This window comes from Natator depressus, chromosome 1 (genome assembly GCF_965152275.1).
Source record: "Natator depressus isolate rNatDep1 chromosome 1, rNatDep2.hap1, whole genome shotgun sequence".
In the NCBI taxonomy this organism is placed as follows: Eukaryota; Metazoa; Chordata; order Testudines; family Cheloniidae; genus Natator; species Natator depressus.
The window spans coordinates 309613146-309628600 of record NC_134234.1 but is presented as its reverse complement, the minus strand read 5'-3'; the positions used below and the strand labels follow the sequence as shown (position 1 = coordinate 309628600).

The 15455-nt window shown below is 39.4% G+C and overlaps 1 protein-coding gene across 3 annotated transcripts in view; it reads right to left on the bottom strand.

The window, feature by feature from the left end:
• Nucleotides 1–15455, bottom strand: part of LOC141980774 (mitogen-activated protein kinase 11-like) — a 47242-nt gene that overhangs the window by 20197 nt on the left and 11590 nt on the right. The window contains exons 2-6 of one of the 3 annotated variants that reach the window (XM_074942363.1): nt 7558–7687; nt 6393–6451; nt 4682–4793; nt 3228–3257; nt 3050–3097 (exon numbers count right to left, since the gene is read on the bottom strand). In XM_074942363.1, the coding sequence (XP_074798464.1) occupies nt 3050–3097; nt 3228–3257; nt 4682–4793; nt 6393–6451; nt 7558–7687 (379 nt within the window). The remainder of the gene's footprint in view (nt 1–3049; nt 3098–3227; nt 3258–4681; nt 4794–6392; nt 6452–7557; nt 7688–15455) is intronic. The other 2 variants (XM_074942364.1, XM_074942366.1) reach the window with 2 other exon arrangements.

Genomic DNA, 15455 nt, shown 5'->3' with positions numbered 1-15455 from the left:
ATTTATTCAATCACACACATTTTGATGCCACTAAGAGAGGCATATGTAAGCTGCATAAGGAAAAGCTCACAGAGTACCATCTAACACCCCACTGAAATGAAAAAGGAGTTTTTCTTAAAAATAGCACACACGCATTGATGGCACAATATTGCCTGCTGAATGCCCCCTTTTGGAAAGCTCATGGCCAAGAGAAAGCGTTATGTTTCAGTATATTTCTTTGCTTTCTGCTATCTACTTCTTTATTTGGGATAGTCAGCATCCTAACAATGACTGTGCTGTAAAAGCATTCCTAAATCCAGAGGCGCTGACGGAAAATATTCTAGTCCATTGACCCAATCAACAGAGGTATCAGCATCTTTCAAGTGAGATGGGAAATAAAAGCACCTAAATACTTTTAAAAATCTGGCCTCCACCACCATCATCACAGGACACGCTCAGCACCTTGTGTGATGGGATCCAATCCTGCTCTTGTGAAGCCACTGGCAAAACTCCCAGCAATTCCAATGGGAGCAGGAAAAACACTTAGGATTTCACTCAAACTCCCTAGTGATAATCCAGTTTTAATGTTATGTTATGTACAAATATTCCTCTTTAAAACAGCTACTTAACTAACCTGATTTTAATACATGTGATTAATATATATTAAAATCCCACCCTTACTTGTAATATACTTTAAAAATAACTTTTCTATTTATTAATTTTCTCTAAGTAAGCAAATAATGAAATACAACGTCTGAAGCAAGAGCCATATGAATAATGACTAGACTCTGCAACACTAAGAACATAAGAATGGCCCTACTGGGTCAGATCAAAGGTCCATCTAGCCCAGTATCCTGTCTTCTGACAGTTGCCAGTGCCATGTGCCACAGAGGGAATGAACAGAAAAGGTAATCATCAAGTGATCCATCCCTGGTCGCTCATTCCCAGCTTCTGGCAAACAGAGGCTAGAGACACAATTCCTGCCTATTCTGGCTAATAGCTATTGATGGACCTATCCTCCATGAATTTATCTAGTTCTTTTTTGAACCCTGTTATGGTCTTGGCCTTCACAACATCCTCTGGCAAGGAGTTCCATAGATTGACTGTGCGTTGTGTGAAGAAATACTTACTTTTATTGTTTTAAACCTGCTGCCTATTCATTTCATTTGGTGACCCCTAGTTCTTGTGTTATGAGAAGTAGTAAACAACACTTCCTTATCTACTTTCTCTACACCAGTCATGATTTTATAGACCTCAGTCATATCTCCCCTTAGCCGTCTCTTTTCCAAACTGAAAAGTCCCAGTCTTATTAATCTCTCCTCATACGGAAGCCATTCCATACCCCTAATCATTTTTGTTGCCCTTTTCTGAACCTTTTCCAATTCCAATATATCTTTTCTGAGATGGTTCAACCACATCTGCACACAGTATTCAAGATGTGGGCGCACCATGGATTTATATAGAGGCAACATGATATTTTCTGTCCTATATATCCATCCCTTTCTTAATTATTCTCAGCAATTTGTTTGCTTTTTTGACTGCCGCTGCAAATTGAATGGATGTTTTCAGAGAACTATCTACAGTGACTTCAAGATCTCATTCTTGAGTAGTAACAGCTAATTTAGACCCCATCATTTTATATGCATAGTTGGGACTATGCTTTGCATTTATCAACATTATCAACATTAAATTTCATCTGCCTAGTACAAGGAAAGGGCATTTCACAGCGATGTGTTTTTACATTTTTCCATAATTGATCATTTCTTGCTCAAATATGTTGGTACACTTTTTATTTCCTTTTTGGCTATGCCTTAAAGCACCACCAATTTAGATTTTCCCATAACAGTTTGGCATCATACAAGCGAATAAGTAATGAAAAAAATGAATGTAACCCAGCCAAAAAGTAGGTGAGGAGAGAGGAGATTGGGTGGTGTGTAAATTCTAGAAAAGAAGATTTAAAGTCTTCTTTGTCACCGTAGAGTATAAAGAGTAACATGGACTTTTATAAAGAGAATGATCAGGCAGAGACTTCCCATAATCCCTCAAAAATGAGACTCCATATACAGGTATGAAAATATTAAAGGCCAGTCATGATATTTGCTGAGCTTCCTCAGCTTCCACTGAGGTGAATAGAAGCTGTAGGTGCTTTAATCCTCAGGTTAATTGCACTGTACTGGGTGTGTTGTCAGCTACTGTGATTTTGTTGCAGGTTTCATGGAATTTGGTGTTTTCTTTCAAATTTCAGACTAAAGCCATCATCATCATATCTCTGCTTTCATTAAAAAAAAAAAAAAGAAAATGAAGCATGTTCTGACTCTGATGACTGTGGAGAAAGGCTTGAAAAAGTGAAGAGAGTGTACCCCAAAGGCTCAGAAAACTCTAAGCTTTTTGGGGTTGGGGCTGTCTTCCTGTTCTGTTTATACAGCACTTAGCACAATGGGGTCCTGATCCAACATTAGGGCTTCTAGGTGCTACGATGATACAAATTTTAAACAACCAACAACAATAATCCAGAAGGCCAAAAAAAAATCCACATTTTATTTAAAAAAAAAAATCATGATTTTTGGGGCCTGACTCATGACTTTTGAACACCTGGGGTTGGTAATACTGGTGTTTGCATTACCAAAGTACCCATTTATATATTTCAGCCAGTTTAATCGTTGTTAACTTTCTATAAGTGTATGTCCTGTAGATGTAGGGTAGTTGCGGTATGTACTGCTTCACCTCGACATCTGGGGCCAGATCCTGGAGTCTTGTCACTTTGAGTATCAGCTAAAATTTTGGGCCCTAAGCCCATTTTTTAACCTAAGTGCTTCCTATTCTCAGTTTTTAAATGTGAAGAGGATTTTTATTCACAGTAAACAATTTGCACATGCTACCTGAAATAGTGGTTAATATCTGTATCCTCACAAATATTGTTAATGCAATTTATTTTTTATCTGCCAGTAAAGCAACAGTAACTAAATACATGGATGTGTATTAACAGAAAAATGGCAGTTAATGTTGGTTCAGAAAAGTTCTAGTTCCAGAGATATTACAAGAACCTTCATCACAATAGCATGAATCCTACCCTTAATTCACAGTCTTCATTTACAGCTAGGTTACTGGGTTTCAAGTCCTGTATCAGAACAAACACAGCGTTAGTCATGCACACCTAATAAGGTTAAATTAGTACTGTAACAATATCAAGCCTGACATTGGGCAGTGCACACTGCATTGATTTGTATTCTCTAGCTAACTGAACTCACCCGGTGGATGATTCCAGCTGAGTGAATATACTGTGGAATAAAGAAAAAAAAAAAAAAAAAAGATAAGAAAGCAAGATTAAAAAAAAAGTGGAAAAAAGGTAACAGTCACTTGTTCTATTCATATTTTTTGTCCTCTATTTTTGGTGGTTTTATATAGAGTTAAGATTTAGATCAGGAAACATTCCTATCTGAGCAGCAATCACAAATACTAATGGGCAGGTAGCACAAGTGTCACCAACTTGCTCCTAGATGTAAGTGTTCTCTCTCTCTCTTTCAAATATGAACACTTCAGGAAAAAAACTAACCATTAAAACTACACTGATATCCTTAGAGCTGTAATACACACCCTTCTATCAAAAGTTGATTGACTATATAGTATTTGATAAAAAGACATTCATTTCATTCCAATTTGGACCTCCATTTTGATCATCTGGATCCACATGCCGCCTTCCTATGCAAGTCAATGGATGCATACCCTAGCTACCAGCTAGAATCTTCACACACAAAATACATGGCTGTGTAACTGCATTTTTATTGAAGAGGGGTGGTGGGTTCACTGCAAGCAGATAGATATTCATGTGCTCATTTTAAAGGGAGTCCTTGCTTTTCACAACAAACAAGAGGAAAACACTCTTAGGATGCTGATAAGATGAAATCTGATCAAGGACTGTTTTAAAAAAAGAACACTTCCATCTTTCAGGTACAACTTACCTAAAGTTTGAAGAGCAACTGTACTTTGAAAAATGACTGTATAAACGGCACCTTGGGGTTTCATGTTTATTGTCTCTCAGTGTTTCCTTATCAAGCTTTGATCAGTTTACAAGTAGAAAGATGCATTTGTTTGTTATAATTTTCAGCCCTGTGAATTTGCCTTGGGATGTGAAAGTCAAGATGGGTTTTCCCCTTCTTGGCACATCAACAACAGTAAAGAGGGCATAATTAGGACTGCAGGATCTTGATTACTGAGGCCAATATCCAAGAGAGAAATAACCTGATGTGATTTTCTTATCCAAGGGGGAGTTTACAGCACTGACAATTAGAAAAATAGATATATATTTTATGTACAAATTGAACTGATTAGCTATGAAATTATTGCAAGTCTATAATCTTGTAATCCCACTCTACCATTTTACAAGTCATAGGCCCCAGTCCTGCAAATGCTTACAGATGTGCTTAACTTTACACACAAGTAGTCCCACTGAAATTAATGGGGCTACTCACATGTGTAAAGTCAAACTTGTGGGTAAGTATTTGAAGGATTGGGGTCTTGTCTTTAGTTCTGAAAGGAATCTGGGGAGTTCTAAATTTACTATGGTTTATAAAAATAAATCACCAGAGAGGTCATGAGTATTTGTAAGTCCATTCAGCTCTGAAAATGCCCTTGCAATGAAATATTCACTATTACAACATTTTGGTTGCTGAGTATAAAATAAATGCCATCATGCAGTGTGTACCTTAAGACCTCTAAGTAACTGGTAGATGAGAAACTGTATATGGTCATCTGTTAGCTTCTGGCACTTTACAATGTTATTCAAGTCAGCACCCATTAAATTTGTCACAAGATACCTGTAAAAATAAAATAACTTATTTATGACAAGCAGCAGGTAAATCTAATTTGTTTAATTTCATACTAATTACTCACTCCCGTGCATATTCCTTCTCCATCCATCAATCGTGAGATAAAAATCCCCTCCTTCCCAAAATTAGGAGTTTAATAACCTGCCAAGCTAAGAAAAGATCCTTACAGTCCATAAGACATTTAATGTCTTTTTGCCAGACAAGTTTGTACAAACTCAGTAAGTTGGGCAATTTAAGAAAAAAATATCATATAACAATGGCAGTTCATAGCCATAGGTATGTGGTCAGTGTATTCCCACTGCAAATGTAGCAAGCCAAACAAAGATCATAGAACAAGAGAACTGTTGGCCAGGAAAGACCACACTGAATCTATCTGGGTTCCCATCTGTTCCCACTGAAATCAAAGGCAAATCTCCCATAAAAACGTCAGGCCTGGTTTTGCTTGTAAGGCTCCTGCTACAACAAAGATTCCCTTCAATGAGTAGAGATGGACAAAATTTGAGTCCCTTGGGAAATTCTGATATTTTGAAATTAGTTTTCATCCTAAATTGGGATGAAAAGTCCAAATTCACAGAATGGAAAATTCTGAAAAATTTCTATTTGGAAATATCAGAATGTTTGATTCTGTATTTTTGACTGAAACAAAAACAGTTTGACATTCCTGAATCAAACGTTTCATTTTGGTTTGTCAACCAAGATTGAAGTATTTTGTTTTGACTCTGTTCAACATTGAAATGTGTCCACTTGAATAACTATGGTACCTCATGGGAGCTGTATCTCAGGTACCTCATGCCCTTATCACATGAGTAATCCCATGAATGGAGAGAGCAAGGGTTATGTGATCAGACCCCAAACATCCAGGCTGATACTTATAAATGACTACGTTTTAAAAACAAACATTTGAAAATCAGTTTTTTATTTATTGGCACTTCAAGTGTTCAAAACATTCTATCAACTTTAAACCAACTAATTTACCGGCTCTGTCTTAGATTCTAGATTCTGAGAGTGTAATCCTGGCCCCGTTGACATCAATGGGAGTTTTGCCATTGACGTCAATAAAGTCAGAATTTCACCCAGTGTTTCTCCTAAAAGACTGAGGGCCTGATTTTTCTCTCACTTGCTCCCGATTTACACTGGAGTAACTCCACTAACGTTAAGGAAGCTACACTAGTGTAAAACTAATACTAGATGAGACGAGAATCAGGCCAAGAGATGACATCACCCACTGCAGAATATTTTCCTGCATTCCTTACATGGCTGACGTCACACATACTGGCTAGAATAAACACTCCACATCCAAAATGAGGTTAAGGTGATCAGACCACAAATTTAGTGGGACATACAGAAGATCAAATCATGTGCCAGGTACAGTAATAGAGTCCCTGCAATCTATTAAGTACCATGCCCTAAGGCCTTTGGGCAGAATCCCCTTCCCGTTTTTTGAAAAGGGGACCAAAGGCACATTAGTCTCTCAAAGCTCATTTTGGCTGTAGCTAGAACAGAAAACTGTATCTGTTTTCCAGCAACACTGCAGGATCTATCTTCATATCTTACCAATTAGTCACACTGATGTTAAATTTTACTTACACTTCATTAAAATTTTCTATTGAAGTTGCTGGTGTAAAAACATCTAGTAATCCTATAACCTGAAACAGAAAAGGGGATCTCCTTTTTATTTCAGAAATTCATGAGATAACACATCATTTACGCTAGCTGTCCTTAGAATCCCTGGAATTATGCATATGAACAACATGATTTCACCCTGAATATTTAACAAAACCAGCATAGTAGTTGGATGAACCTGAATGGAGATGACTGGTTTTTTGTTTAGTTTTGTTTTTGCCTCGAGAAGAAAAATGATCTCTCAGGGCAAACCAAAATTACATTACTTTATGAAAAAATGGAACAAGACTTCAGACAATCTAAAGTCAAGAAGGAAGAGACCTAATCTCCCATTTGTATGAACAAAATTGTATAGAACAAGTAGTGTATGATTTCGATTTGCTTCTGTTGTACTTAAAGCTAAGTAATGCTTTACATGTTTTCTTGTAACCACGTTTACTGAAATAATTGTAACCTCCCTCCAGCATACTTTTCAATCTACTGTAACACCACTTCTCAACTATGAGTATTGAGTAATTTCCTCTCAGAGACTGGATTCATTTTCATTTTAGTTTAAGTCTGGGAAATTAACAGCATTCAGACCCCAATTCAGAAGGTACTTAAGCGTCTGCCTAACTTTTAGTAAATTGGCAGTCCCATTGTAATTGATGTGACTAGGTTTAAAGTTAGACACATGCTAAGTACCTTGCTGAATCAGGGCCATAAATCCTAGCAGCCTGCACCCAGGTCAAAGACCAAACCCAGTCTTCTGATAAGTATGTTATATTCCCATTAACTTCAGTGAGAGCTCTATGAGCGTATATGAGAACAGAATCTGGCCTTAATTTCTCAGTAGAATCCCAAACTGACAAATGCAGATCTGAGTTTTATTTAGGTTCGATGCTTTACTCTGCCCTTCTCTACTAGTGTAACAACACACTTTCAACAAAAGACAATTTGTTAGTGTCTATTAATACCCATTGACTTCAATGGAATTAGGATCAATCCCTGGAACAGCAACTATTTCTTGGAAAGGTAGGGATCACGTATACTTTACCAATATAAGCGTAGGTAAAGTAAGTTAAACTTTGGTTTATAAACTTTCAAAAATTTATAGAAACAGAATGCAAAGTACAAACTCTTCACTTACATTTTCATGTTTCATGTGCTTAAGCAACCTAAGCTCTCGATAGGTCCTTCTTGCGTGAATAAGTGACTGAAAAGGTCTTGAAAGCTTTTTTACTGCCACCTTCTGTCTTGTTTTGGTATCATAAGTTGAACTAAGAGAAAATTTTAAAAAATTAAAAAACATGATCTACCCTGGCATTGCTAGGCAAGGCCTCATGATGTAACAGTCCAAAGGCAACGTGAGAAAGTTTGGGTTTATGATTCTATTTCCTCCTGCTTTATTACCTGAAAGCGATCTCTGGGAGAGCTATTTGGAGACAACCTCCAATATTCAAAGACAGCTCTCTTGCAATCTTCCTAACAAATTGCCAACTCCTAATGATATTGTTCATCCCTAGGTATTACCCTGTCCCCATCTGGCATGGAAAATAACCAGAGAATTAGCTTCATTAATTTTGCTTTCCAACTCCTGCCCAAACTCAAGGCGCTCTCAGGGAATATAAGGATTTGAACTCTAGCCCTTAGTGAACAGACTGGAGCCTTTAGTAATTATAGGGATGCTGCCACACTGTCTAGCAAATATTAATTATGCCTAGCGAGCATTTGCATGGTATATGACATCTTCACAAATCTACTGACACCAGATTAAAATTTCAAAATAGCCACTGTCAGACGATAAAAGTTGCCTCAGGAACCATTACTAACAAACAAATCACCAGTATAAATGAATTTACATGGAATTAAGGCTCCAATCCCACAAACATTTAAGCGTGCACTCAATTTTACACATTTGAGCAACCCACAGTCTTCAGAGGGAGTACTCAGATACATAGAGTTAAGCATGTATGTAACCATTTGAAGGAATAGGGACTTAATTTTCAACACAGTAGCAAGTCTACATAACCAATAGCAAGCCCCAAACAAATACTGCTCATTATGTTGCGAATGAGGGAAAAATTGGTTCATTTACACTTTATCTCCTGACAATGCATAGGACATTTGAAAACTATTTGTTTGGTTAATCAGTAATCAAACTCTACCTCCCCTATTTAATACCATCTCTGCATTTTTACTTTCCCCTTAAAATAAATTCAGTTCAGCTAAGAAAACTGTGAAGTTGCCTACTGAAAGTGTTGATAACACAATCTGCAGTTGCTGGAGACAGCATGAGCACAAAGAGATAATCTTTAACGCATTATTTTACAGGAATCCTTTCACTGAGTAACAAATCTAGTTGAAAATTCAATAACAATAGTATGTGTAAGAGTGAGATGGCAAAGGTTAGGAGTCACGCTATATATTTTAATGGCTCCCAAAATTGTGCTAAGAGCTCCTGCATAATGACGTAAGTTTTGCCATAAGTAGTTCACAAACTAATGGAGCTCCACATTTGCATGGCACCTCACTGAACTGAATGGAGCTCCATGTGGAGCGGAGGTCTACTCATCTGAAGCCCGTCGCAGGATCAAGACCTCTTTACTGACTAGATGCAAAAAAAAGGGGCAAACAAGACAATGGGGAAAAGTAAAGGAGGAAGAACCAGGGCAACATCAGTAAGATTGTTAGTCTCTAAGGTGCCACAAGTACTCCTTTTCATTATACAACTAGTTATCTTAGATTACATGGAAACTCAGCAAAGGCCAATGCAAAGCAGGATGGAGCAATGAATTTGTTTTTAATTATAGTTACACTGAAAGAGGAAGTAGACTTAATCAGCAAGTTTTTTGTAGGGATCAGCAAAGAAGTGAGTCAATCATGAGATGAATGAAACAAATAAGTGATTATTTAGTCAGATAGTTTGTAAGCATCACAGAACTGGATCTTCAAGAGGGATTTAAGGGTGGAGAGGGTAGTGGCTCTGTAGAGCACTCCGGAAAAGAGACTCTATGAGTAAAGGGAAGAAAGCACAGGCAGTTGCAGGAAAAGGCTGGCATCTCCGGTGAGGAGGCGCAGGCAGAGTGATATGATAAGAGACTTGGCCTGACAAGTTGGGAGGAGGCAGAGTTATGTAAGACATGATGGTGATAAGGAGACACAATCTGATGTGATGCTTGAGCAAGCAGAGGGGTTCAGACATGGACTGGTGTGATCAGAAGTACAGGCAAAGAAGGTGATTTTAGTGGCTATGTTTTTCATGACTGGAAAAGGGGATGATGTGGATAGGAGTAAGTCATAAGAGAAATATGTAGCCACATGCCTCATTAGCATAATGAGGACTAGACCTAAATCCTAGGGTGAAATCCTGACCCCACTGAAGTCAATGAATGAAATCTATTGATTTCAATGGGGCCAATATTTCACCCCATGTCTCCTCAGGAATACCTATTCTTCACTTACATTCTAGCTCTTTTAAACTTGGCACATTTCTGAGGAAGGAAATGGATACACAGGTGGCTTAACGCTTACTACCGTTTACTGCAGAGCACTGCCTAGCAAGTAACTAACCTTATTTGTGCCAATGCATATACCTCCACTCATACTTTCGCTGGCACCTGAAAGCCTTGCAGAACCTGGGTGCTCTCTACAAGGACTTAGGAAGACCCATCATTCTGATAAACATCTTCTCCCCCACTTCAGTTCAATTGTGGGATTCAGTAGCTTGATAAACACTCAACTTAGTGATGGATTGCTTTCTACCATTTGAATGAGTCAGAGCTTTCAGATGGTATAAAGCATTGCTTTTTAGCCTCAGCAGTTCTTAAACCAGCAGGTGCTTAGACCAGATTGGAACAGAATGAGGGAGAAAAAGCAAGTAGCAACCGGTGTTGTGGGACTTTTAAAGCGAAACTGTGCATATAAAATTAATGCCCATGATACTCAGCTGGTTTAAATTGGCACAGCTCCTGTACAGCCAGTGGACTGCACCAAGTGATGATCTGGCCCATTATATTTTTGAAGTGTTTCTTTCACTTGTCTCACCAGCCCCCCCATCCCCGTTGGATATTAAAACTGAAATTTGTGAAATCTAGTTTCCTTTCCACCATTTATGCTCTTCACTGTTTGCACTTCATTCACCTTGGACCATGAAAATAAACTATTCAATTTTGTTACTGCGTATTTTTAGTTTCACTTTCCGGTTCTCAAATGTTAGTAGGCTGCCCTGGTGTTCAGACTGCAAACACTGCTGGGAAATATTTCTTTAAATGGGCTTTTCCCCACAGAAATTCAAAAGCATTAATTTATTGAAAACATTGTCATTGATGTTACTTTTATAAAAGCTAACTCTGGGACCTTAAATTATTTTAGCAGTGTCCCTTTCAGATGTGATCTCAGTCAACCCAGAACTCTCAGTGGTTATAGGTATTTATTTGCTATCTGGAAGTGGTCAAGAGATATCCAGTTGAGCAATAGTGTTGTTTTGGCACTGTTCAAAACCATCTGCTCAGTGTAATTTTAAATCACTGCTTAATTTAGGGAGACTGTTTCAGTGTTGCTTACTCTCGTGATATTTAGTGCTTTTCTGAAAGCCCCAGCTGCTTAAATCAAGAGATCATGTGAGACTCTGAGCTTTCACTTCCTAAAAGAAGTAACTTTCCAGACTTCATGGTTGCCGAGAAAAGCAATAACACATGAAGCAAGAGTAGCTGAATGAAGAGTAGCTCAGAAACCAAAAGTCAAATGAAAAGAACGCAAAATGTAATATTTTTAAAACAATCTCATGATTTTCAAACCAATTTCATGATTTTGGAATCCTTGAGATTGGCAATACAGCTGTTTATAAATAAAAAGTGTGGTTTATGTGGTTTATGCTTATGAATTGCATGACATAGTAAAAAATAATTACATGATCATTTTGAATTCTTGGTTTCTTTCAGTGTGCTTCTGAATCAGTTCAGAAGAAACTAATGATTTTATTTTATAGCATTTACTTATACACATTTACCATTCCCAATCATGAAATTTGGTTTCTGTACAGTTGTGATGAATGTTGATTATTTTACTCATGTTATGCCATAGAGGTGAGTGAAAATGACAATGTGTTTAGTTTTTATAAAAAAAACTCCTGCTAAATAAAGAAGATATCACAAAGTTTACAAACATCAGTGTCTTGGAAAGGACCCAGAAGAGACTGCTCTTAAAGCAGCCACTGTTTACCGAATTATGGAGCGTAGTCTTGGGAAAGAGCACATACGCCATCAATCCAACCACAAGGAAATGTGCCATAAGAGCAATTGGCAGCATGGCAGAATCAGGAGGGGGCTATGTTGCATTCCCAATGTAAAGAAGCAAGCATTTCCCATTGTCAGCTTTGGATAAGCAGTGCCAACAAACAAGATAAACTAACACAGGGAACTGAAATATTCCCTTCATCTCTCATCCCCAAACAAATGCTTTATTATTTTATGGCAGTTCAAGGAAGTTAGTGAATGCAACTTTCAGAGAGCCACATTTACCCTACAAAGCACAGAGTGCTTCTTTGTCTACTAGGAAACACACAATTACACACAAGGTACATGCATAAGAATAAATCTATAAAAAATATGAAAGGTAGCAAGACAAAAGGAGAGAGGATGAGTAATAGTCTTCAGCGAAACATACTAATCTCACCCCATGGCACAGGGGGCTTGCCAGTGAAGCGTCTGGGCTTGACGGTGCATTACCAGAGCTGGCACTTGTCAGACCCAGCAGGGCCTGGGCTCTGACTCCCTGTCCCCTGTGCGGGCAGCGGGGGACCAGCCTGCTGCCCAGCTCTGCCTTGAAGCTAAATGAAGACCCTCAGAGTCCCGAGCTCTGGCTCTCCCTGCCACGGGGGTGGCTGCAGGGAACTGGACCCTAGGGCGGGAAGCAGCAGCTCCCCCCAGACATGGAGAATGCAAACGACTCTGCAGCTCCATCTAAAGCAGAATGAGCCACATCCCCGCCTAGGAACAACCCTTACTTCACCCTACAAACGGTGATGCGATATATTATGGTTTTGCAATGCAGTATCACTTGAATATTGTTCCTACATGCCTTATGTAATGCTCACAAGGTTTGTAAGAACTTCAGCTTTGCTTTAACTCCAGCACAACTAGTGTCAATTATTTAAGATGAATTTACAGCTAGCATCTGTTTGCCAAAGCAGCAAACAACTATTACGTTAACTTACATTGCATATATGGTATTAAACATATCATAAAATTGCACATATCTGCTTCTTATTTTTCTGTTTAGACATGTCTCCTTAGTTTACTGGCAAAGAAACCTAGTTCTTAACTACAAACATTAACCAATGTCAATATAAATCTATTACCAACACAATTTATAAAATAAAAATAATCAATATACTAACTATACTCAATCTTTGGGCTACCGGGAAGATTTAGTCTAATCTTTGTCTTTTAGACCTCCATCCTGCAAACACTTACGCATATGAGTAACTTTACACATGATTAGTCACACTAAAGACTTTTTTGGGGGAACGGTTATGACATGACTGAAGTCATTGGGACTAATTACATGTAAAGTTACTCATGTGTGTAAATGTATGCTGGGTTAGAGCTTTGGAATGGTTAGCTCTGTTACTGCAGGGACCATGTGGTATTTGTATCTTATACAGCTTTTGAAAAGGCTGCCAGTGCTTAAATAATAAAGATCTGTCACCGTTGCAAAGCTAATATACTACTGAAGATCAAGCTGCATTTTATTCTACCTTTCATCAAAAAAGAAAACTGTCAGGTAGCTATAGATTATGGAATACGAAACTATAATTAAAACTGTCAGCTTCTAAATTTACTTTTTTTTCCTTTTTAAAATAATGCCATCAAGATGCATGCATAAACCCAAGCAAGCATAATCTCATTTACATTACCAATATCCTTCTTTTCCCTAAGTCCTCCCATATCTTGTTTGCTCTCTCCATAATGGTAAAAATTTCCAAAGGCAGGACTTGGTCTCCTAAGTCACTTTTGAAAATCCCACACTTAGGCCATAAATATAGACTTAAGAGTCTAGAAAATGTTGGTCATTATGCCTAAATTTAGCCCCTGATCTTGCAAAGAGCGACATGCAGCGAGCCAGGTGTTAGATCTTAAAGGTCTTTGGGACAAGGGACCCTGTTTTACACTATTTGTAAATTGCCATGCTCATTTTGGCACTGGATAAACAAGTAACGATGTTATTAATAGTTACAACGCTGGAAACTCAAAGGAAGCCGCTCAATTTCCAAAAGCAGGCTGAATTAACTGTACTCTGCCAAAAAAGTGCTCATTTTTGGTATTTGTCTTTACTAAAGGTTGTAGTTCCCCAGATCATAATTTTTATAGTGACTTTTTTCACCAGAACTCCAGAGGGTTCTCCTATAAGCACTACGGAGCCATCCCTTTTTCAGTGACCCTCCTCTCCCACCCAGATCCTTGCAACCGTACAACTTGGTTGTCTCCTCCCCCTCCATGGGAAAAGCACTCAGTATGTCTGGTATCAGCACCAGGGAACAAATTCTGTCCCAATCCCCCCACCCCAAGTACCCGCACAGCATTTTTCAGACTCTCCTTTTTTCCTCCTTGGAATCATTGTCCATCTGCTGCTCACCCATGGCTCTCATCACACCCTTGGTGCATCATACCATCCATCCATCTCCTTCCCCTCCTCCCGCTTCCTTCCCCTCACTGGTTCCTTGTTACTCTCTCCCTCTACATGCGCCTCTTCAGCCCGATCTCTCCACTCTTCCTACTAGCACAAATCCAGATCCCACATCCACACCCTACTCTGCCTTCTCCTCCTCACCTCTGGCGACATTTTCCCCAGCCCTGGGCCTCCCTCTTTCCCCACCCTCTCCACCTCCGACTCTCATTTCTGCCACCACTGCTGCCCTTCTCGTGTCCCCATTTGTAACCTCGCGCCCATCCTCCTCCTTCTCCTCTGCCTCTCTCTGGAACACCCACTCCATCTCTAAAAAAATTCCCAGCCATCTCCAACCTCTTCATATCTTGCTCTTTCCAGCTCCTGGCTCTCATAGAGACCTGGAGCCCCTCAACTTATAGAGGCCTCTTCTTCTCCCATTCCCACGATGAATCAGCCCAGGTTGGGGGTGTTGGACTTCTCTTCTCCCTCTCCTGCTGCTTCCCATCTCTTCCTCTTTTGACCAGCCTGCCCACCTTTTCTCCTCTTTTGACCAGCACTGCATCCAACTCTCCTCTTCTTTGCCTCTCAATGTTTCTGTCACTTATTGCCCACTGACTCCTCCCCATCAGCCTTCCTCTCTTTGACTCTTGGCTCTGTCTTCCACCACTCAGTCTTCGTTTGTTCAACATCTTTATTAATGATTGGAATGATGGGATGCACCCTCAGCAAGTTCGCGGATGACACTAAACGTGGGGGGAGAGGTAGATATGCTGGAGGGTAGGGATTGGGTCCAGAGTGACCCAGACAAATTGGAGGATTGGGCCAAAAGAAATCTGATGAGGTTCAACAAGGACAAGTGCAGAGTGCTGCACTTAGGATGGAAGAATCTCATGCATTGCTACAGGCTGGGGACAGACTGGCTAAAAAGCAGTTCTGCAGAAAAGGACCTGGGGATTACAGTGGATGAAAAGATGGATATGAGTCAACAGTGTGCTCTTGCTGCCAAGAAGGCTAACGGCATAATGGGCTGTATTAGTAGGAGCATTGCCAGCAGATCGAGGGAAGTGATTATTCCCCTCTATTTGGCACTGGTCAGGCCACATCTGGAGTATTGTGTCCAATTTTGTACCCCCCACTACAGAAAGGATGTGGACAAATTGGAGAGAGTCTAGCGGAGGACAATGAAAATTATTAGGGGGCTGGGACACATGACTTATGAGGAGAGGCTGAGAGAACTGGGCTTATTTAGTCTGCAGAAGAGAAAAGAGTGAGGGGGGACTTGATTGTGGCCATCAACTCCCTAAAGGGGGGCTCCAAAGAAGATGGAGCTAGGCTGCTCTCAGTGGTGGCAGATGACAGAACAAGGAGCAATTGTCT